Source organism: Numenius arquata, chromosome 7, assembly GCF_964106895.1.
Source record: "Numenius arquata chromosome 7, bNumArq3.hap1.1, whole genome shotgun sequence".
NCBI lineage: Eukaryota > Metazoa > Chordata > Aves > Charadriiformes > Scolopacidae > Numenius > Numenius arquata.
Genome location: NC_133582.1, coordinates 41,718,230 through 41,743,157, shown reverse-complemented (window position 1 = coordinate 41,743,157; position 24,928 = coordinate 41,718,230). Strand labels below are relative to the sequence as shown.

Sequence of the window (24,928 nt, the reverse complement as noted above, 5' to 3'; positions counted from 1 at the left end):
GAAGGCACACTCCTATCCAGCGTATCGGAGACTCAGCCCAGTGTCTATTGGGGTTGGTTTATTTTCTGCAAACATATGGAGATGAGGCTCTTCAGACCTCTAGGAAACAAACCGTTTGGTGGAACAGAAGTATTTGGGAATAGACGTCTCTATTTTCAGCTTTCAACAAACAAGCCAAGGGAGAATCTGTAGCTTCCCTCATATCATAGGGGGTTTTTCTGACTTTTTTTTTTTTTGTAAGGGTCACGCATACATTTTCTGCCATGATTTTTTATCTGTAATTGAACATCTGTAACTCATTTTGCAGTAGCTCCCCACCTCAGGGCGGGGGGGGGCACAGGGAGGGAGAAGCAGCCTTCTTGCCGAATGGCGGCTGCGGGTGCCGCTGACCTTCACCAGCTACGTAAAGTACGTTTCCTTCCTATGCCAAAGGATCACATCAGCTGTCTGCAGAACAATGCTCACGCGGACAACGGGGAACAGGCTGCTGAAGCCCTTTCGGATGGGGAACCGTCGCCCTGGGCTTGGCCTCCTCCCAGGCTCCGCACGCATGAGCGGACACTTTGACGGCGAGCGCCGTCGGAGGGGGATGGCGGCCAAGCCGTTCCAAGGCATCACGGCGTTCCGTTCGCAGCCAACGTCGGGGCGGCGAAATACCTTTGAAGTTTCGTGCTGGGATTTATTCTTTCTGTGAGAGTTGGGCTGGGGGCGTTCCCGAGCGAGCAGATGATTAACTTGAACTTTCTACTGGACTGGGGATGTAACGCCGCGCTGACTTGCAGACCCTTCTGCCGCGATTAGATATGGTCCCGCAGCTTTATAGTTCCTGTGGGTTTTACAGCCCGTGCCTATTCAGGAGAGAAGGGGTCCGCGACTGCTGTCATAGCACAGGATCAAAATCTACGAGCTGATTTGAATTAACTTATTCTAAACCCTGTCCCTTGAAGAAAAAAAAAAAAAAAACCAAACACAAACAAACAAAAAAAAAACCCAAACCAAACCACCGTTGCTCATTTAATCTGTTTTTTTGCTCCTGTGGGCAAGGCTTACACGCTGCATTTACTCACGCAAAATAATGCTGACAGCTTCTGACCCAGCCCCGCTCCACGTGGCAATCGCCGCTGCCCCTGGGGCGGAGGGAGGCAGCGATCTGGGGAGAAGCAGCCCCGAGCGATGCTCCCCCCATTTCGGCCCCATCTCGGTGAGACCATCGCCGTGGCCTCGTGCCGGGCTGGCGCAGCCCTCCAGGGCCGATGGCAGGCTGGGGCAAAGCGCTGCCTGCCCGGGTAAACAGGGAAGTCGTGAACGTGAGAGCCGGGAGGGGATCGCCTGTCTTTATTTCTCGCTGCCACGTTTGGCTCTGGGCTCACGTTGCTGGAGAAAAATGCGGATAAAGCCCTCCCCCCACACCTCCCAGAGCATTTTTCTGTCTGGGAGAAAAACACCCTCAGATTTTGAGGCGTGACAACAGCGCCGGGCTGTATAGTTTATGGAAAAAGGTGATTCGGAAGTGTCTGGGTGACGATGTATAGCTAGATGTCTCCCCAAAAGCAATTATCATATACTTACTATTTGCACGCAAACCAGCATGAGGAACCAGCAGCTGGCAGCACACCAGTTTCTTTGCGGACATTTCCAGGTCTAATCCCTGGTGCCTGTGCCTCCCGGGGGGGGCTGTAGCTGTCCCAGGCAGGTCATTTCCCGCGGGAGCCTGGACTACGCGTGCCACCTTGAAATGCCTGAGATAAGTGCTCTGGTGTCTTTTAGCAGGAAAGCAATAAAAGCTTCAGTGCTAGAATATAAACAGAGAGAACAATTTATAAGGCAGAAGTCTTTCCAGGATGGAGCCAGGCTCGGAGCAAAAGCATCTCTCAGCCCTTGCAGGGCCGTGCCGCAGCATCCCCGAACTCTGCACCAACCGAATCGCCCTGAGAAATGATGAACGGCTCCCTCCGGCTTTCTAATAGAGGTTTTCAATAAACGTGCCATTTATCTGCACCAGCCGGGTGCTTTATACCCTACTGCACAGGGCTGTAGGGTAAATCAGAGGGTGGTGGACAGAAGGATGGAGGGAGCTGGCAGCGGGAGGTGGGTCTGGGGGTGGCTGCGGGCAGGAAAGCCGGGCTCAAGCAGGGGACCAGGCTGGTGAAAGGGACGCTGTGGAGGTAAGGAGGCAGAACCTCAGCCTCTGCCTTCCGAAAAGTTTGCAGGGAGGCGGCAGGACAGGGTTGGGAGATGTTGTTCTTCCCCACTGTGGCTGCCCCAGGCGCCTCTGCATTCCTCCGGGAGGCCTGCCCTGCCCTGCCTGTCCTGCCTGCTGCCTGTGCTGCCTCCTCCCGCCCTGCCTGCACATTTAACCCCCACCTTGCTGGCTGGGTCAGGGCAGAAGTGAGTCCCCACCTGGGTGTTTTGCTTCTGTTGCAGTACGAGTGCCTGCTATGGGGCATGCTTTCTGCTGTAAATTACACCCAGAGTCATTTAATTAACACTAACAGCACAGAAGGGTCAGGGCAGTGCTGGGACAGCTTTCCAAACTGCTTTTCTGGACTGGTAGGGACATTTCATGGCGAGGCTTTCAGGGGCATGTTCCTTAAATGACTACACCCTGCAGCAGCAGTTCAGTGGGGATGCTGCAGGCTCTGCTTGCAGGTGGGTAAACTGAGGCAGGGAAGGGTGACCTGGCAGGGCACACGGTGGGGAACTGGGAGAAGCCACAGGGAATCACCGAGATCCCAAACGGGAGCCTGGACAGCAGCAGCAGCAGGAGAAAAGGCTGAGAATCCCCCAGCTGCATCGGTTCAGTCTCCCCGAGGAAAGCCAGAGCCAGAGCCAGAGCCAGATGCCGAGTTCTCGGCTGTTGCACCAGGGCAGAGAGCGCCCTTCACCTTCCTCTCTTCAGTACCTCCAAGGTGCCATCAGCAGTGGTGGAGACCCTGGTCTCCCTTCACCACCAGCCCACCAGGCCAAACACTTGCTTTCGGTGGCGTCTGGGTTGCACCAAAATAACGCTGGTGGCTCTGGTGGTTTTCCTACCCCTGCTTGAAAGAATATGGAATAGTTTGTTTTCTGCATTCTGCTAAAAAGAGCCTTTTATGGGGACAAGAATTCACCTGGAGAATTTTCCAGCTCCGTTTCCCTGCCTCTTTATCAGCGCATTAACACAAAAGGCGCTGTGACCTGTGTAACCAACATATGTGGCCTTTAGTAATCCTCAGCTGGATGCACTCCGCAGGTCAGACGACATCCTGCCATCAATCACTGGCCTCACGTGGCTCGGTGGACTTGGAGTGGACTTGCCAGATGTGGTCAGTGCATCCACCCCGTTCTTCCGTGCATGTCCTAGGAGAAGCTCTCTAACAGATGTTTTGAAATGCTCTTTCACATGGGAAAATTGGGAAGTATATATTTTTATGGCACCCTTGCTATTTCATTCTGCCACGTGGATCTCCAGGGATGGACACGTACTTAAGAAAAATATTCATTTCTAAAAGCTTCTACAATTTTTTTTCCCCAAAACTTTCTTGGCTTAGCCAGCCCTGCAACACACGCTCGTCTTTCTATTTTGCAGCGATTAGTGAGATTTACTAATTACGCCGCTGTGTATTTAAAGACAATTGATTTCCCTTTGCAGCAGAAAACAATTTCCTGTTATGCCAATTCTCTTAATCTTCATCAGAAACAAAGCCAGCAATGCCAGCAATGCGTCATGCCCCTTTATTAAATCGCTGTCTTCTCTGCCCGGGTTCTGTGTCCCGTGTTTATTATTCCCGGTCGGCGCCCTGGATCACCTACAGCTGTTATGACTATATGCATTTCGCTCCGCATACTTGTTGGCACCGGGCAGAGTCCCTGGAGAGCAGCTCCCCACACGCGGAAGCTCGCGTGTCTCTTCTGGCAGCAGGAGGTGGGTGTACAGGGAGGACCTTGGACCTCTGACGCTCGGTTTTGGCACGTGTCAAAAACTACTGGTAGATAAGGAAGTTGAAAGCCTTAGATGTGAGTGTGGGCCTTCCCCTTGCAACCAGCCCGGAGAACGTGCTGTATCCAAGACAGCGAGCACAAAGGCAGGCATTTCTCCTCGTGTAAATGTATGTGTTCTGCTTAGAGCTACACTGAAGAAGATCAGGCTCTTCAAATGAAAGAACTTCTTATCACAGAATGATATGGGGTTGGAAGGGACCTCTGGAGACCATCTAGTCCAAGCCCCTGCCAAAGCAGGGTCACCCAGAGCAGGTCCCACAGGAACGTGTTCAGGTTGGTTTGAATGTCTCGAGACAGAGACTCCACCACCTCTCTGGGCAGCCTCTTCCGGGGCTCTGCCACCCTCACAGGAAAGAAGTTCCTCCTCATGTTTAGCTGGAACGTCGTCCCAGGCCGAGTGTCACAAGTAGAGGCTGAAAGGATAGGGATATTTAGCTCATTGTACTTAAGCCTTTTCCATTTACATAGGAATCATAGGATCATTTAGGTTGGAAAAGACCTTTAAGATCATCAAGTCCAACTGTTAACTGAGCACTGCCAAGTCCACCACTAAACCATGTCCCTCAGCACCACCTCTACACCTCTTTTAAATACCCCCAGGGATGGTGACTCCACCACTTCCCTGGGCAGCTGTTCCAATGTTTGACAACTCTTTACAAAGCGTGTTCCTTTGCTGAGCGAGCAATTTGGCAGCCTGAAGCAGAGAGCAAATTGGCGTGGCCCAGGCAGATGAGCATCCAAAGAAACATCCTGGATGGCCAATATCGCGGGGTACTTTTGATGAGATTCCTGTGATCAAAATCTCTCATGGGTTTGGGGCACGTTCACCTGTCAGTAAATACAAGCATCCACCTGACCTCAGCTGAGTTTCCAGTCTCTCACTGCTGACATAAAGGCTAGCAGATAGGACAAGAGCCATCACGGCTCCTCTCTGCCACCCTGCTACACCCAGGCAAAAATACTCCCACATTCAGAGACCCCAACAACTTCTAAACCCAGGAAAACCCGTTTGAACTTTCTGATTACACATAATACTAGAGCTAATTTTATATGCAAGATGCAACTCTCCAGGGGTAAAACCAGACCTGAACCCATCCAACCCAAGGCTGACTTGAGCGAGAGAAGTGCCGCAAGACACAAGGGTGGTGTGTGAGCCGGGGCCTCCTGGGACAGACGCCGTTGGGGAATTGCAGAATGCTCTGTGGTACCGGAAAAGTCAGTTTAATCAGGAAAGGGAAAAAAAATTCCCACCTTTCCTCCGCGTGTCAGGCAAGATCTCTTTTATCATCTGGGCTGCAGAGGAGAGCTCTGATCCTGTTCCATCCTGTGCAGAGATAAAGCTCCAGCTCAGCTCTTCTCTTGCTATGGCTGGGAAATGCTAAAAACTGCCTCTGATCTACTGTGATGAGCTCCACGCTGCTTCTTTGAGGCATCAACCCCGTTTCCGTAAAAAAAAAAATAACACGGCTGTAGTTCCAGCAACATTATTTAAAGTCAAAAGTGGACATTACCTGGACTGATGATAGAAATCAGTGGGCTAGTAAGTGTATTCACCACTTGGGCTCTGGTGACAGGCTTGGCTTCCCATGCAAGACTTCTCTTACAGCACACTCCTTTAATACAAAATTAGATCAGATCCTAGCAGGAGGGAACTGAAGAAATAAAGCAGCAGAAAAAGCATCCAGCAAAACCAGTGTACGTACTGTTCTAAGTCAGTAAATATACATAAATAAAACAAATCCCCTCTCTGTAAACCGCAGCAAGTATTGCAATACTAGGAAAAAAAAAAAAAAAAAGCCAGTGATTTCTCCCCGTCCTCATTTATAGCCAAGCTTTTAGAAAAATCTTACATACTGCAAACTTCCCTAGGAAGGAACAACCAGCAAAGGGCTAATTAACATTCTTTCTAGTTCATGCTGATTGTAAAAAGTTTAGAGAAGGGGAATAGCTTTCTGTGAGGTTTTACACTGAAGCAGGAGAGACAAAGAAGAGGGGCTGTACAACCTGCATTGTCTGTGGAATGTCTCCTTCCAGAAGACACAAGCAGGCTTTTACAAAGTCAGATCAGAAAAAGCCATCATTAACCCCATTACAGTTCTGAGGTACTATGGTAATTTGGTAAATCGCAGAGAGAGAGACAGTATAGATTTCATTTGCACCAAATCTCCATTTGGGATTCAGGTGAAGGGCGTGGAAAAATACATGCTTGTTTAGCAATGGCCTTGTATAGATTTTTGTTTGAAGTGTAGGTGGGACAACCTGGCCCGAGAACTTCCTTAGCTAGTGACCCAAGCTGCAACACTGTTCCTTAAACAGTGTGTGTTAAAAGCCCTATTGCCTTGCTGCAAAGCAGCATTGGTGTGTCCTTGTCATGTCACCTCAGTCACTGGAGACGGCTACGAAACACCCACGCCTAAAAACACATTTTTCTACACTGTGGTTTCCTCCATCACGTTACACTGTCCCCATCTCCCCAGCATCTGAGATCCTTCGCATGAAATCAACAGCATCAGAGAAGTACTCAGGCACCTCTCAGGACTTTGCTCATTTTTATTTTTCCAGGATCAGTGTCTGAGGGCTGGACACTGGAAATTCAGTTACGTGAATGATTTAGGGGTAGAAAGTGTACCAATAATTATTTTAAAAATTTTCTATTATTTAAAATAGAAACTTGATACAGACTGGATCGGTGACCAGCCTGCTATTATTATGAGTGACAGGATGCAAGGAATGCCCCTTCCGTGTCATGGATCCATTTCTTGGAGTAGTTCGTCCTGGGTCTATCCCACTGGATTTAGCAAATCTCCCACAACTTTGGCTCAACGCTTCATGCAATAAGGACAGTGGCACCGTATCCATTTTAATGTGGCACCAAGCACAGTGCGATTTGATTCACTGCCCATCAGCGCCTGTCCTTCTCGCTCCTCAAGTATCCCTGCCCAGATTTAAAACTCCCGTACTGTTTGGCCACTGAACTCTTCAAGGGCACACAACCTGTGACAACGCTTTATACCACCTTCAGCACAAAGATGCATCTGTACTGAGACACAACTAACAGCTGTTAAATAAATGTGATAATCATAGAATGGTTAGAGTTGGAAGGGACCTTAAAGATCATGGAGTTCCAACCCCCCTGCCCTGGGCAGGGACACCTCCCACTAGAGCAGGTTGCTCAAAGCCCCATCCAGATAAATTATTTTAAAAAGGCTTGGTAACAGGCTACAGCCTGTGTATCGGTATCCGTCCCATCCAGGCACAGGCCAACCCTGTGAGTCACAATTATCCTCAAGACAAACGGCAACCGTGCCCCAGAGCAGGTCGACCTGATGAGAAAAGTCAGCAGCTGTCAGGACAACCGCACAACTCCACAGCTGGCACCTCTGGCGTCTTTCAAACCTACGCTTACCAGGGGATTAGGCTCTGCCAGACTTTCTGCATCATCTCGCTCCCTCACTTTCTCGCCGCCTTTTTTGTACCCTCTAGACCACACCGAATTTCAACTTACTGTAAAACACGCCGGCGTGACTTCTGACCGTGCACTTTTTGTGCCGTTGCTATTCACTACTGTTCCTTTTTTAGCGTGTAGAAGTCCATTCCTTATTTTGATTTTTGCCTGAATCACCAAGTGACATCTACCATTCACTTCCTCTGGCCAGAGCAAATACCCGCCAGCGCTAACAGCAATAAACACTGTGGGCTGCTGCTGGGCCCTGCAGTGACTGCAGCTTTTGTTTAAAGGCACCGTAGGGCTGCTGGGCTTACAACATCTTTCTTCATCCTTGTAAATTTTAAAAGTTTTTATTTACACCAAACATGTCACCTTCCTCCCAAAGCAAAACTTCGGTTAAAACGCTTCCAACAGGGTGTGTTAAACTTTTGTACAGGAAAAAAAGCAGGACTGTGCTGTGCTAGAGACTTTACTTTAAAGGATCTCTTTCACGGTCCTTTTAGGGGCTTCTGAACAGGAGTTTTATGAATTTATAACAACATATATGTCAAGCAGACACTGGAATTCAAATTATTTTAACTCCAACTAAAGGCCTGTGTTTGAATGTCTGAATGCATTCCTTTGTGGCTGAGATTTTTGGAGTCTTAAAACTGCAAAGACCGTATCTTCATTATAAATACTCCGTTCCTTAGTCATTCTTGTGTCGAAGGACTGCTGAAGAGAAAACCTGCCTGCTTAAGTGTGCTCCAGGAGGAAGCAGAAATCAGAAGAGTTTTGTTGGAGAAGCAGGGATGTGTAGAGCCGAATCTGCTCGCTGAGCCTGGCATCTCTGCTACGCAGCCAGGTCTTCGGTACCAAAAAATGCATAAAACCAAAATGAATATCACTATTGCTTAGCTAGTACTCACACTGCAATGGGATCCATCTTGATCCTAGCTGCTTAGCATCTGTTGGACTTATTTACTGTTGAAAGGGAGATTTTTGTTGGTTTCCTTTTAATCCGATACAGAGTCTGGGTGACTGCTGGGCTGGAGGGTTAATAGTCCTCTCTATACGCCTGGTCCTTATTGCTGACTTCTTTACTGTCAGAATGGCTCATAAATGGCTGGCTTATTGGACTACTTAGTTTAATGGCTGTTAAAGAAAAGACATTCTTACACAATAAGCCCTGTAATTGTCTCTTTGGAAACCCTTTTTCAAGCATTTGCTAAATACAATAAACATTTCCATGTGGATATAACAGCAATGCAGCCTAGAAGTAAAATGGTTGAAATGAGGCGTGAGAATGGCTGTGTTTTATGAAAGTCTGATTGATTTTTAGAAACATGATGGCTATTTCCACTTAATGAACCCCTCAGGAAAAAAAAACAAAAGGAAGAATTTTGATTCAAGTTTTATGATCTAGGCACTACAAGAACTAGGAGTAGAGGCAAAAAGCATGCTGTCTGCCTCCCCCACAGCTGCACTCTGGCAGCCGACTCTTTCTTGAATCCCCCTGAAAGTCTCTGAGACGGCTCCTGTGTAGGAACTACCTTCCAGTCTCTTCTGTGCAGAAACAACTGCCAGCACTTTGCTGAAGTTGAACCTCTCATGTATGAGCCAACAGAAATATGCCAGCGAGGAAGGAGGATCCTGGCTAAGGCAGGGCTTGGATAATAATCTGACCTTTTTCTTGGCTTGGCTCTGAAACGTATGTGAAATCTATCAAACCACCCCATTCTGGCTACCTGCTGTGCCCAAGGCCAGTGCTAAACAAATCCTTTTTTGAATTAACACTCTGTAGTAACATTTTCTTACAACTTAAAATGTTAGTTAATGGTAGGGTACCCAAACATAAGCTCTAAAGGAGCAAAGACTGACTGCAGCACACCTAACATTTGGTGTAGCACGTACTCGGGGCAGTTGTTTAATCCTGGAATCATATTTATGCTTCTGCATTTAGTCAAGCCAACTTTCCAATAGGATATATTCCTGAGGCTGACACTAAAACCCCTGCACTTTATATCATTTACATTCTGTTACAAGCATTTAGTTCTTCTGTGCTTCCTTCTCATTCTCCTCCCAGAGAATACGGACAAACAGCACCTTGCTGCGACCCGATAAGAAACTTTAATTCCGTGCATTTCTCCACGCCGAAATGAAGATTTAGCAGCAGCCTGATTTTAATAATGTTTCTTCCCCACCGTTACATGAGATTTAAACAACCATAACTGGTATTTTTGAATTGGTTTCATCTCCAAAGATTCCAGTTCCCTTTTGCAGCCCAGCAGGGCCTTTGCTATTCTTGCACTAAGAAGTTGATAAGGGCAGTTCTGGGAGACAGAAAGGCCTTTTTAATGGTTCGTCCCTGGAGATGCTTGACTCCAAGTTCACTTTGAAGAACTAGCTCGTGGACTTCTTCAAAATTGCGGGCTGCTTGCTGAGGCACAAAAACTTTGCCACAAGCTTTGTTATTGATCTGAAAAAGAGACATGAAAACAAGAAAAAACAGAGGTTACTAGACTGATTTATACAATTTCCTTTCCTGAATCCAATCCATCTTGTTACATCAGAAAGGGGGGAAAGCGGATCAAACTCTCTTTTCTCCAAAACCAAACTTTCTAAATAGAGGATAAAATTCTCCATAATTCCTGTCCCTCTACCATAAAATAAGAGCATGAAACTCTCGAGTATCTGATGATACTCAAGGAAAACTGAAGAAGTGGCCATAGGAAGTCTTAGTTTTGAAGGTAGCGAGCAGCATGTGACTATGCAATGCGGCAATCTTTTAACTTTAAAAACATGATAGTTACACAAGCTGAATAATGAAAGTGAACATAATGGTTTGTCAGGTGGGAATCTTGGTTTGTACATGCTTCTAGGCTGCAATTTGGGTTCTCTACACTAGGTCATCCCTTACAGAGATTCAAATTTATTAAAATAAAAATATTTATAGCTGAAAAGATCCTGAAAGCTTCATGATCACTCATTTTCAGAAAAACAGGCTTTAACTCATTATATGTTGCATTCATACTTAAACAGATGACTCATTAAACCAACACCAACCACAAAGATGACAACCATTCATAAGGTAACGCTTTCCTGTGTGTGGCTGGTTTTCAGAGCAGCTCACACACTGGTTTTGCATCAGCAGGGTAGAATCATGGAAGTAAAACTGAGTAAGGCCTTCAGTGGGAATCATCTAAATTTATGAAATGATCTTTTAAGTCTTTTGTCATCCAGTGAGAGTAGGTAACAGACAGAGACTACAGAGCTTTACTGAGTACCTTCCTGGAATTAGCATAAAATTCATTATTACAAAAGCTTTCAGATTTATATAGAATACTTTCAGTGGATTAATGAAAATAACATCAATCCTACATTTAGCAAATTAAATAATTTGATTTTTTTAAATCCAGTTCTATCAAATTACTTGCATAAAAATTTGCTGCATGTAGTACAGATCTTTGACCTGTGGACATCATTGTAATGAGTTTTCAATCATCTAAAAGTAGCATATATTGCTTCATACAGCTTGGACGTAAAAATGCACACAGCTTGGTTTTCCCCTGGATTTTATCCAAGATACAGGTGTGCAACACACAGCGAATGAGAGAGACCTATTTCATGTACCTAGTTTGCATTTTATTAAAATAAAATAATCTGTGCAATTCTCTGAGACAGGAAGTTGGGACAGACTTTTAAGGAACAAGATGAAATCTCAAATGCAGCTGGGATGAGTCATTTCTGGGTTTTTACTAGACTTGACATTAATTTTCAGTGATAATGTAGGTAGGCTTTTAATTATTCCTACATGCATCCAAAATGTGGTATCATAACAGGCTGGCTGTGTTAAACTTTACTTATGGTACCTTGTGCATAGTAAATTCCTTGAAAAACACAGAAGAGTTAGTTACTGAAGCTTTTTGTGAAAAATAAATACAAGTAGTTCTTTTTGACAGAGCACTTCAGAGAAGAAATATATTGCACAAGAAAAAGAAAACGGTAAGATCCAAATGGAGAATATAAAGCGAGCCTGTGAGCTCGCTGCTAGGACACACAGCCTGCAGCTGAAAACTATGCCTGGTTAGGTAAAATGTCATTCACTGTCCTCCGTGATGCAATTTAATAAGTCCCAGTGGATGGATGTTGGCAAGGCGAAATGTGCTACAGCTAGCCTATTTGGTGCTGTGCTCAACACAAAAGCCAACCGGTCTAAATCAACATGGTAAATAAATGGTGGTGTTTTCCTAGAAAGGTCGAGGAGCCCAGGCAACCTGACACTGTGTACCTTCCCACAGCATCTCTCCTGAGCTTCCCACACCGCGCAGCGAGCCGAGTCCACAAATCTTATCAAACAGCATCCTATTCACCTATCCTTTTAGTCGAGGGGTCAGATTCTCGGCAGGACAAATGTCTTCTGCTATGCCTCCATCTCCTTCTCTGTATCTCACTAGACCAGCAAAACCCTCGGCAGCTCCAGGTAAAAGTGCCAGCACAAGAAACTCGGGTGTTGGCAGCCTTGTTTCTCTGAAAAACCTCCATGGCCAGCTGCAAGAGGAGAAACAAATAAGGCTTGGGTCCTTGAAGGAACCTGCTTCTTTTTAATTTCTTTCCTTTATTTATTTTTTTTTTTAAATTTGCCATTGTAGAGTGTTTTGGATCTAGAGGGAGCTAGAGGGAACTAAAGAAGTTATGAAGGACAAAATAAAATCACAAAAAACTGAAAAACAAACACCTGGAGGCTGTGGAGAAAAATTTTCAGTTCAACTCAAATGTTTTTTTACCATTGAGGCATAATTCTTCTGAGAAGTAAAAAGGAAAATAAACATCTGTGCACTTTTAGGTCTTCCTTATACTCCAAAGCAAGAAAAATGACACAAACTTAGCTTATTTTTTAAAAAAAAAAAACATCAGTTGTAAGACCACAGCTGCTAACAGTTCTGCACCACCTCGAAAATGTGACGAGTGCTAGTCAGAGGTGTGGTCGTAGGATGAAATGCACACTACATTCGGCTCAGATTTTTCACAGCATTAACAGTATGTGGTACAATTAAAAATACTCGACTTCACAGTAACCTTTAGAATAACAGGCACCGTGCACATCCAGTGAATTTAAATGTCTTTCTCGTAGGCAATCTGTATTGTGAGTTGGTTGCTTTTGCTGCTTTGGGTTAAATATGGCAAGACGTAACTCCAGCACAGACAGGAAATAATGAAGTATTTTGTGTCAAGGGAAATAAAACCATAATGTCTCAGCAGGCAAACCCCTGGCAGCCTGAGGCGGTTTGATGTCTTGAGAAGAATAGGGTTGTGGCCCAAAGACTCAAGTGTGACTGTGCAGCCTTGTGAAGAGACACTGCCTCTTTGCAACTAACCAATTCCTCCGTATGTCAAATGTTTCTTGGTTTAATGAGGGCAATTTATTTTTACAGCCAAACAAAAACCTACAGTGTCCACAAGATTTTAAAATATTCACATTTCTGATGATTTTTCCCTGCTTCTCCGTATTTCCCTTTTGCCTTACTGGTACAGTAGAAAGCCAGGCACCCCACACCCCCCGACACTATTTTTAAGAATTATTCCCGATTCCAAACTGGAACTCGTCTCTTTGGTCTTTAATTCACTTACTTTCTCACAACTAAGGAAGGTGTTTACATACATAATATTCTTCCATGAATATATGGCTGAGCACACAGGCGTTGCTCTTTGTCTTACTAGAGGGCTTCTACACAAGGCTATGGCTTTGACGAAATGAATCAGAAAAAGAAACAAAAATAATCTTCATAATGGTTGTTTAAAGCAAAATTAATGTTTATTTTTCTGTTTTCCTATTCAAGAAAAGTTTTAATGTCAGCAGAAAATTATCAATGAAATGTTTGTGCATTTTTATATTCAGTTGTACAATCTTAACAACATGGAGTTCAGAGTTTTCCTTGTACTGCTGAACTTTTTATTTTAAAGATATGTTTAATATAATGTTTGCTTTAACCACAATTGCAAAAAAGTTTCTATATTTACACAATTGCTCACTCATGACTTCCTTATAAACTGAACACTGGAATTTAAGATGTTTGCTAGCTGTGCTTGAAGGTAAAAGTTTATTTTAAGCTTGAGCAAAGCGATTATACCTCAATGAAGATTTTTGTGGATATATGACCTTTTCACTGGTATAAATAAATGCTTATCACTTAAAGAAAGAAGGAAAAAAAAAAAAAAGCAGTAAACCCACAGTGAATATGAGGCTAAGTCTGTTATTAACCCCAGCTGGCACTCGAGTCCTTCTCCTGGGTTTGAGAAAAGATGCCAGTTGAAAATTTCCTCGACAAAGACATACTCTGTGGCTTCTGCTAGGGATGTATGTTGAACATTAGGAAAATTAAGCAGCTTTTCACGTTCTGTTCAAGTGGACTGACTGAGAGATCTGGGAAGATACAAAATTATTTGCAAAGCTACTTTGATTAAGGAAATCTACAGCAGCATGACTTCCCCTAAATGCAGCCCAATCTCTTCCCTCCTCGTAAAAACCCAGCTGAACAAAAATAACCCAACTGCCTTACTCCTTCTACCCAAAGGAGAAAACAGAACAAAATACAGATAAAATGCATTGCTTCTGTTTCTCTTACGCACACATACAGAACACGAAGTTTTACATGACCAAATGACATTTCTTCCTAGAGGCTCCATCTCATTCAATGTCCAGAAATACAAAAAGTGTTTAAGTTGAAAGATTTAATTTAATTTAAAACATTGAAGTTGAGAATGTCTGCATGGCGTACTGAAGTTCGTTCTTTGGTGAACAGGTAAAAAGGCAGGACTCCTGCGGATGTAATAGCATGCAGCTATGTAATTGCAGACTATCATAATGCCTGAGCATGAAGAACCTGAATGCAAGTTGACCAGGAGTCAGTCCATGGAGGAGCTGAGATGCTACTACGGCCTGCAGTGGCTCCATCTAACAATAAAGCTTTATGATGCCCGAGAGCATGCTGAATACAGACTAGTTAATTAGAGATGTAGGAAAAAAGACTGTAAATCACACAATGCATATGCATTTGGAAAATTACAGGTTAACTAAATGTAGTTATATGTCCACTCTTCTACTGACCTGCCAGCTCCCTCCCTAGCCCATAAAGGTGTTAGAGATCAAAGAGAAACCGGAATGCACATATAACATCAGCAAAGAAACCTTTTTCCTCATCCTCATTCCAAATATGCTCTGCTGAAATGTGCCTCAAGTTCAGCTTGAGGCACTCGGGAAACACCATTTGGCAAAAATCACAGCAACTTAACCCAGCTTATGATAGGCTGTATTAGGCAGCCATAGCATTACAGGTACCACAAGAAATGTCACCTAATTATACATTTTTGTACAGGGCCGAGATCATAAATGCACTGTCAGGCAAAAAATCTGGAGAGACCTGTATTTTGATTGTAGTTTTGACTGTACCATCCTTATCCACGGCTGTTCATTGGTCAAATCTCCACAGGTACTAATACGCCATCACTCAAAAAGATTTATATCATCTCCCCTCAGACTTGCTACATTTTTTCATTTAGGAAACCATTTTAATTACTCAGCACAATGGTAATTGCAGCTTCTGTTCTTCCTCTCCTTTCACTGAGCCACCAAAGAAGGGAACTGACCTCCACGAGAGCAGAAATTTTGTCATCCTCGGAGCTCATAATGCATTAATTGACCACCACTGAAAAGAAACGAAAACGCTCTTACCAGAACAGACATCTCCACAACATCCGATGGCTGAAGGTACTCTGGGTCTACTTCGGGCCAGGACTGATGCAGCACATCAACATCCCAGTGATGATGAGTACAAAGTTTATTCTGCATATGTGCCAAACCTGGAAAGTGAAACCAATCCATCATTCAGCTGTACTGTAACCAGAACACTCGATTTTTGGAATTTGATTGATAAGTAAGATCAGAATAAAGCTGCCTTTAAAATCAAGTCCCTTAGGAGGAAATAACATTATTTAAATCAGCATACAGCATATTATAAACAGAAAGATATATATATATATGTCTTTGAAGTGCTCGTTTTATACCGTGTGTAGGGATGCTAACACGAACGTTGTGCACACATTTCAGATTTGGATTAGCATTCCAAAACTTTGCCAAAAGCACAGAAGACCACTGTTTATTATTTTAAATTGCAATACTGCAACACAAGCTGACTTCTTGAAGTCAATTATTATACTGTGGGGGTTTTTCAATAACACCAGCAGTTTGATTAAAATTTTACTAACAACCAAAATGATACACAAGTATGGCTTATTATTTTACCATCTGTAATATGCCAAGTAGTTTCTAAATTTGCAAGTGAAGCTACTTGCAAGGTTTTATCATATTTTGTGAAGTATCTGTTTTCCCAGAAATTAAAGGTGCTACATAAGAATACCTTGCACAGCCTGCTCTCCTTCTTATGATACGTACATTCTGAAACACTTTATCCTTTGATTTTATTTAAAAAACCTCCTAAAATGTCTATAAATGGTCTCCTTTTATGAAATAGGCTTTGCTCTCCCCAAGACAATTCATTCTTGATTTGTTTAAGTAATAGGAGAATAGGATGCAATTCATTCTGAAGCTGCATTCTCTAACTAAATAAAAGCTTCTGAGTGGGATTTATGTTGCTGTTTACTCCAGCTGTAGAACAAAATAAAAAGATCTCATTTAACAAGAGGCTGTCAAATATGATCGATATTAATGATAATTGCTCTTGTGATTCTCCTGAAGCCAGGGGATTTTAAAATTAAAAACATTCTCTGTGTATGAATAAGAACACAGACTAAATTTTTTTTATAAGCACATGCTTCACTCAGAACTGAAAAATATATTTGAAATCTCATCTGGTTTAGGGAAACCCCAGCAAGAGCATAAAGAAAACCCATGAAAACAAGATTCACTGTTGAAACTGAAGTACTTGAAGCTGTTCAAAAGACTGCACAATGGCAGACACAGGAGCAAAACCAACCCATGCATAATACATACATGAATTTAACTAGGTGGATTGTTTAGACTAATACAGTGAATAACAGCAAGCAGAGACACAAAGAGAATGCAACTTCCTCCAGAAAAATCCGCCTGATTTTTGTCAGCACTTTTTCAGACAAAGCACTTTGGCAAAAAGACACACAGACTTGCTATTTGCTGAATGGTTCAGAAAGGGGCAGTGAGGTGGGCCAGTGGGAGCTATTTCTAACACGTGCACATTTCCTAAGAATAACAACTAAGCCACAATCTCGTTAGCTAAATAACTGATTAAATCACTTCAATGGATCTGTTTTTGTGCATTTTGCATTTTTTTTTCTGTTGCAACTCAGATCAGAAACTGAAAGAGCAAAAGATAGGAACATGAGCAGAAAAAAAAAATCTTTGCATTGGTGATTCATTATCACGATGATTTTAAAGACAACAGCTGCTAGATTCTTCCCTTTTTGGCATTTGAACATCCAGATGAGCTCATTTCTTTCCAACTGATCACATGCCTTGTGGCAGAAGCATGCATACTGGCCACTCCTAATTTTCCTGTTGAAGTGGATTCTTCAAACTATTTAAAAAACACTTTCTGATAGAAGTCAAGAGCTTCTATCTACGAAATCAAAACCAGGGTAATTTTTAATCCCCATGGAGGCTGCCTGTCCTAAGAAAGCTACTACTAAAAAAAAATTAAAAAGTATTCTAAAGCAGAAGAACTATGACTAGCACAATGTCTATCTTTTGGTTCGTTTTCTTGCTATAAAATGAGCTATGAGCTCATCCGCATTAAAAAGAAAACTGCAAAAGTCAACAGAACTAGTTTCAGAAAGCAGAGTTTGTCAGGAAACCAAAATGAAGGTTTTAGTTATGTCGACTGTTTGGCTTCCTGCCTCAATTCACATTTTGTGAGCTGCAGAACACAGAAAACACAATAATTTGGTTTGCATTTTCAAAATGCAGCACAAACAAAACCAGAAACTTGATCGCTATGATACAGAATGGTGACGGTCACTTGTCAGGACCTGGGCAGAACCCTCCTGCAGCCTTCCCACTTGATTCTGAGCCTTTACACAAAAGCACTGTTTGACAAGTTACGAACCAACCACTTTGCAGGCTTTTATTGTGAAAACATTAAAAATCTCTTTTACTGTCTTATTGTACTGGAAAGCATACAGTGAAGTGCACATTATGAAGCACCATGCATTTTGCTTTACATTTTTTGACATATTGTGCTTTTATGGCTATAGATTCTCTTGCAGAAAGCCACATGACAATAATTTTACTTACTGTAAGCCATTTACTTATATGTACACATCTGTACAATCATACAGGACAGCTCAAGGACAACACTTGTGCTCAATCTGAAGCCCTGATCCTGCAATTGGATATCAAACTAATATTAAAACAAGGTTTCCCTAAAGAGTAACTCACGGCCTTGGAGCCCAAGTAAAACCCCAAGTTAAAATTGTGTTATATTACTGTAAATTGAGTGATTTGAGAGAAGGAAGGGAGAAGTCTAACAACGTTTCAGCTCATAGCAGTGTTTTATTAGCATGACATGAGTATTTCGTAAGCATAAAACTTCCCCATAGGTGCTATTCTGACGGGAAGAGCAGATTCTCATTTTAAAGAGATTTAAGAAGGAAGTTGCAGAAGCTGTCGTGTATCAGCAAGGTAATTCTTGTCTTACAGAAAAAAAGCACTGGAAAAAATTATCTGTAAAATTCCAGCAATAGTGCAACTAGTTGGACACAAAATTATGTAAGCAAGAGAAAAAGATGTCATCATGGAGTAAACTGAGTAAGAACTGGCGTGGGACAAGGGCTGGTACAGAGAGGTCAACAAGGAGGACGGAAGCCTTAATGGGCGATAAAAGGAAGTTAATGAAGGCATCTGAAGCAGCGCCAGTATCAGAGTTTAGGACCAGGCATTTTCTAACAGGAGATACAAGAAGATCAGAGGGGACAGTATGAAGGTACTATGGAGGTGTGTTACCCAAATGTTGGTAACTTTTGGATTTAGCAAGATCAAAACAATAGAAATCTGTCTCAAGTAAAAATCCACCACACTAGCAGACAAGCAGATAAAGTTTTTAAAGAGCTCGGAGCAGGAGTGTGTGAGGGTAAGTGGAGATGCATTTTGGGTCAGTATCTTACTCGCCTCTGCAGCCTCTTCCAAGGACGAGACTGTCACCATGTTACTTTGTTCTTGGTATGCTTTTTTACTATTTAATGAATCTTCCTACTTGACAGATTCAGGCAAGTTGCATATCCAAAATACCATTCTGCAGCCCAGGAGGAATGTGTCTGTCAGTTGTATCTGAAACGGTCTGCAATCTCAAAGAAATGACAGCGACACAATAACAGCTGTTTCCAGACAGCTCTAAGAAAAACTGTATCATACTACTGGTATAGTAATACAGAACTGCATAAAGTTAGGAAAATTTACAATTACTCAATACAGTACTAGGGGATTCATTTTATATGGGGCACCATATATTCATTTTATTCATTCATTTTATATGTGGGGCACCAAGGAGGGCTGTGAAAGTCCCGGGTTACTAAAAGCTAACTCTAGAATGTGTTTCCAATTCAGCAAACTCCATGTGAATCCTTTGAAGCTTCTGAAAACAATCTGCCTTCCTCAATTTGTAAGGACTCACTATCCTTCACTTTGGGTTATTACTCTTGGAGGAAAAAAATATTTTTTTTTTATTCCAAATCGTGTTTCTTCTTGGATTTGTGAAGGGGGATTTCTGCATTCATATTTTCAATTAAAATCTCCAACATCAAGTAGATTTTACTCCGCTCTGTTCTTTACAGAAGCCTTCTTGAGCAAGGACTGAATTCAGGAAAAGAAATTCTTGCAAGAGAGCCATTGCAGTGACAGTTAAAATGTCGCTAAGACAATTATACCATTACAAATTCCAGTAATTATGTTTCATTTCAATACATCTGAAGATGTGTTTATCATCAGTGTATATCTTTCATGTGCTAGCTCTAATAAAAATGTAACAACTCACAACAAGCAGTTTCATATCCTTGTCCTGACAGCAAAATACAGTACTACTACAAACAAACTAAAAAAAAAAAAAAAACAAACAAAAACCCCTGTCTCAAATGGTGTCTGTATATTCCTCAGATACAAGGTTTCAGGAAGGAAACAGATTTCCTCATGCTGTTAGTGTTCATAAACTGCCAAGATGTCAGCCGGATGAACTCTTCCCACACTGAGGGGCTACAGTCCCTTTTTATGTTATTAAGCGATAAACCAGTGTATTCACTGCACAATTGAGACCATTAGGTTGACATACCAAAATACTGAAAATTGCTCCTCCTCTCAGCAGGAGAAACAACTCCTTCACACACAAAATATCAAAGCACTGGGTTACTATTGTTCAGCTGCTGAAAGGTGAGGCACTTATCAAACAGCATTCAAGCAGCTCTTCCTTTCACTCCAACTGGAAATATTTACTGCCAACGCTGAACTACGCTCTTCATCCAGCTCACAAAGGGACCAAACTCTTCATTCCTACCTGATGCACGACAACAAGATGGTCACATATAAACTAAACCCCATGGGAGAATAATTCTTCAGCTGCAGAAGAAAAAAACTGCTGTACCTTGAATCTATCTAATTTTACTTTAATTATACTTAAAAGCTGCACGTTACACCAGAAGCATCCGTGGGATATCAAACTGCAGTTCAGAGTTGGCAATGTTTATCAACAAACTAAGAAAGAAAACAGTGGACTAAAAAGCTAAAATTTCAAACAAACTCTGATGCAGCTTGCAAAGCAGGATAGCATTATTATTACAATCTATTACAATCAGAATTACTTACACCACTGATGCTAGTCATTACTTAAAACGTCAGGCAAAGCACCTTTACTTAACACTCTATAATGAACTTTGTAATTTTCCTAATATATTAATTAGTTGGTAATCATAAAGACGGACTGATTTGCAGTTAAATCCAGCTGTAAAGAACTTTTGGTAACCAGATACCTACGCACACATTTATATATTTAGCCAGGTTTTAATTTTTACAACCTATTGTATTAGAAAACACCGATTTGCGCTTTTTTTTTTTCACATTTCATTGCAATCTGTGTCAAATAGCTTTTCAATTTAAATGGAAATAAATTAAAAAGCAAAAAAGCATTTTTTTACTATTTAAATACTCAGTATTTAAGTATTTAAGAAAATTTTTTAGATACTTAAAATTTATCATATGTTTTGCAAGTTAAACATTATTTTTTTGAGCCCAGGAGAAAATTTTATGTAATTACTAAACAAAACTAACAGTATCAGATATTTTTGGACATCAGAGACTTCAGGACTTTAATATTTATAGATGCTAGCCTCTTTTGCTTAGATTTTCATTCCAAAACTACAAAAGTAAAAAAGCTTAGTTGATTTTTTTCAATTTACAGCACACCTGCCATTTAAACTGAAAAAAAAAATACTACTATTTGCAGCTGCAGAAAAGATGCCAGTTGTCAAAAGTAATTTTATTACCTCCACAAAGCCTCATTCCAGGTGCTTAGCCAGAAAATTCTATAGTTCTGACGTTTAGTTGTCTTCAAATCTTTGGCAGAATTAATGTAATATAATACATTAAGTCAGGGTCTTATTGTAGGTTGTCGTTATTTCACGTTTATTGTAAATTCTATTTTAATTTCTTCTTAAATGTTTCTTGACCATAATCAGTGATCAGAAAAGCATAAAAGGAGAGATCACAATGCAACAGTAAGAGTATTGTTCATCCTGTGAAGCGCAATGCAAACAGTCAAAATTAATGAGAATGTTCTTTTCTTCTCTCTCTTTTATGGTTGTAGTAAAATTAATATTGGGCACATCTCATTATGTAGTAAACACTTTCTAATGAGAAACACTAATAAGAAGGCAAAATCCTTTTTCTTCAGAAAAAGCTTAAGTACACAAGGAAGCATAACGTGGTTCAGAGTTAACACAAGTCACTGTTCCTACCAGCGTTCCTACTCAGCTGCAAAATTATCTGTTTGGTATTAACTACATGGCTTCCAAATTCCCAGTTTCATTTTCCTCTGTGGAAAGAAAAATGCTCCTTGTTTTAATCACAAAAGGAAACAAAATGTAAAGTCTGTGTATAAGTTATTTTAGAATAAAATGTCAGTATTTAATTATAAATACGTTGCTTATGTGTTGTTTATTATTGGCATTACAATAGCAGGGAGTGGCTTACTTCAAAGTGTGGGGGTCCACTGTTATAGATGCTATTTATGGAGCTAATAATATACAAAGTCCTTTTCCTGACTAGTTTACGAGACAGGAAGCAGCACTATCCCTACATTTTGATGCAAAGCCAAGGTACAAAAAGAGGCTTAAAATTTGAGTGTGTTTGGAGAACTAATGCACAAAGAAAACTAAATATTTAGAAAGCTGAATTTTTATATTGAAATTATTTGAAATACAAAAGCATCATCACCTATACATAATGAAGTCTAAGAAACCAGTTACATCAGAAGAACAAGACTTGGTGGAACCAGAGTGCAATTCAGAACACGAACTCGGGGAATCTTTCGCTAGACTGTAGATGGACATTTTTCACCAGAAATCCCAATCCCAGGACAGAATCGCTAGATGTTGGCTGAATATAGTCTTCTTACCACGATGCAGTAGTTAAACGTACTTACATCCTCCTGGTAAAATTGTTTAATAACTTTGATGTAATGTAATGATGACCATGCTAAAAGAGATTATGATTTTCATGTTTAGTCATAAAATTCTTCAGGCATTAATCACCACACAATGTTTTTCTATGCTAGTTGCACTGAATGACAATGCACAGTCTTGGGATCACACAAGCAAAATTTTGTATTTAAATGCAGACAGAAGCTGAGGACAACACAGTCCCAACTTTTATAAGCTTCCTTTTCATTCTTAAATCAGAGAGAGATCCAGAAAATGTTTATCATTCTTATTCTCCAGTGACTTTAGTAGTAAGAGAAGACTTCCTTCTCTGACATTCAAAACATTACAGGATTAAGGTTTACATTTGAGAAGTTATGTTAACTAAGACATCCTAGTGTTCTCTGTCATTTTATCAAACATACTTGATAATTCTGTATTCCCTAACATGTAGATGAATTTCAGGTTCACAAGGCACTATGTGTGTAATTGGCTTCGACCCATTCTGCCTCCATCTCAACCAGTGCAGAAAACAAAGCCGTGGCAATCACTTCCATTTAAGTATAATTTTAATTGATGGTACTTCATATTGTAAGAGAATACTGACCAGAAGTAGCTTTCTCCAGATGGATCATGTCTGATGCCACTCTTTATTATAAACAACTAAGCTTTTATGAAGACATCTTAAGAACATTGGAAATGAAAACACAGAAAAACCCCGCTCTCCCTAATGGATCTTGCCGTTTCCAGAGTCACTGGCCCTATGTTATTGCTCCGAACAAGAGCAGCCTTTCTTTGGCAGTTACCATTATTACAGGGCCACGCACAGCTCCAAAATAGAAGCTATTAAGTAGCTCTGCTCTGTAAACACTTGAATGCAGAAAGTTTTAGGATAACTGTTGAAAATGAAATTGTTAAAACAGCATCCAAAAGCTAATACTAGGTCCCAAACCACATAGCAATTTGTGGCCAGTCTTAATGGAGAATATATTCCTATCTTCCCACATACATCTTGGGACTTCTCCCAATAAACCTTAAAAACAACTGGTGAACTCTGGCATGCACATCCCTTATTTCATGGACTCTAACTGTAGCTGTACCACACAACTCAGCCCACTCTGGATTCAGAGCTCAAGGTTTACAGCTGTGACAGATCTTAAAAAAGATTTCCTGTCTACCATTCCCATTCTCCACGCAAGGTTAATTTGCAGTGTAACGTTCCTCAGTCTCTGGAGAATTTTGTAAGAGTAGGGTTTTTATTGAACACTCCTTTAGTATTTCTAATATACAGCTTTCTGACATGGTCCTCTCTACCTGAATTCCTGAAGGAAAATATTTGTAGTCCATAGACTCTGTAACAGTTGTTTGAAAAAGGGCTGTTTCTAGTCTCGGTTTCAGCTTTTAATACTTTACATACAGGAGCAGCTAGCAGCTGACACATGAATTCCTCATGCAAGTTCTGTCTCGATTTTTTTTTTTACTTCTCCCTTTCTGTGCCTCATCTCAACAAACCCACCTTTGTATGCAAAGGGAAAGAAACTAAAAGCAGACAGCTCTGGGAACACCACAAGTTTCAAGTTTGTTTAGGAGCTATGACAGAAGGTGACAAGATGCAGAATTGAGTGATAAGTGACACATATTATGTTAAATTTTTGCCTTTTTTTCTGCAACATCAATAAAAAATGTCCTTCTAGAAATACCTTTCCACATCTCTGATGCAATGTGTGGAGCCATGGGTGCAACCATGATGCAGAGTGTAGCCAAAGCATCTTCAAATTCTGCGCTGTGGAGAATAAGAGGCCGAGAAGCTTGCTAAGCGTAAAGACAGAAGGAAAAGAAAAATCAGTTGTTAGTATAAATATTCTGGGGTGGCATGGTAGTTTAATTAAGAAAAAAAATGCAGTAATAAACCCTAAAATCAATGTCTATGCTCAGGACAGCATAATTTCAAAATAAGTTAGAAACTTGGGAACTAAGTTCTGGAGAACCAAATTTGCAACTGTTGGTCGGAGTGCTCTCTAACACTTGGAAGCTAATCCCAAAGAGGCTGATGCTGACCCTTGGGGATCTGCTCTGGTACGGGAGTCTGAACACAGACCATGCGGACAACTGTGGCCGTCAAAACCATTTCGTGTGCTGTCACTTCCAGAAGCGAAATCTTAGATAAAATTTAGAAGTGCAATCTTAAGTAAAATCAGTGCTATCTGAGAAGAGGTGAAGTACTTGTATAAAAGAGTCAAACTGTGCTGAATGCAGCATGGCTTTTGTCAGGACGAGGTTCAGTTGTGCGGGATCCTAGAGTGGCTTAAGTAAAGCTGAATTTAGTGACGAAGTGAGGTTTTAGAGCTGAAGGAAGGTTTGGGGATGAAAATGCAGCACAACCTTTTACAGATTGCTTTAGTAAAGTGTGCGGCTTCTCTCGTACAGAAAATTTTCAATTTCTTGCAAAAAGTGCTAGACTGACAAAATTTGAATGTTCATTCCTCTATTTATTGTATCTTAACAGAAAAGATAGAGCACTAAAAGTAGCTGGATAAACTTTTTCTTTCCTTGCCTGCTCTGACTCAGAGAGATTACATCCCATGGTAAATTTGATTCTGCATTCATTTTATAATTCGCCTCTCTAATGAAACAGCACAGAAAAATGTCAATACTTATGAGAATTTGGTGGGTGTGATGAACACCCGTTCCCATCCCAGCTGTCCAACCCCAGTGATTTGTTTCATACAGATCCCATATGTTGCCAGATGGCATCTTCTTATCACTGATGCTGATGACGTCAGTGCAAACTAGATTTGAGGAAGTTTTAGTGACTACTACCTGTTTTATATATTTAATCTTCACCCACCT

At 41.5% G+C, this 24,928-nt stretch overlaps 1 protein-coding gene across 1 annotated transcript in view; it reads right to left on the bottom strand.

Annotated features, from left to right (window-relative positions):
- Positions 1-9,517: 9,517 nt before the first annotated feature.
- Positions 9,518-24,928, bottom strand: part of LARS2 (leucyl-tRNA synthetase 2, mitochondrial) — an 83,888-nt gene continuing 68,477 nt past the window's right edge. The window contains exons 19-21 of the mRNA XM_074150472.1: positions 23,779-23,890; positions 15,141-15,268; positions 9,518-9,887 (exon numbers count right to left, since the gene is read on the bottom strand). Coding sequence (XP_074006573.1) covers positions 9,708-9,887; positions 15,141-15,268; positions 23,779-23,890 — 420 coding nt within the window. The 3' untranslated portion in view covers positions 9,518-9,707. The remainder of the gene's footprint in view (positions 9,888-15,140; positions 15,269-23,778; positions 23,891-24,928) is intronic.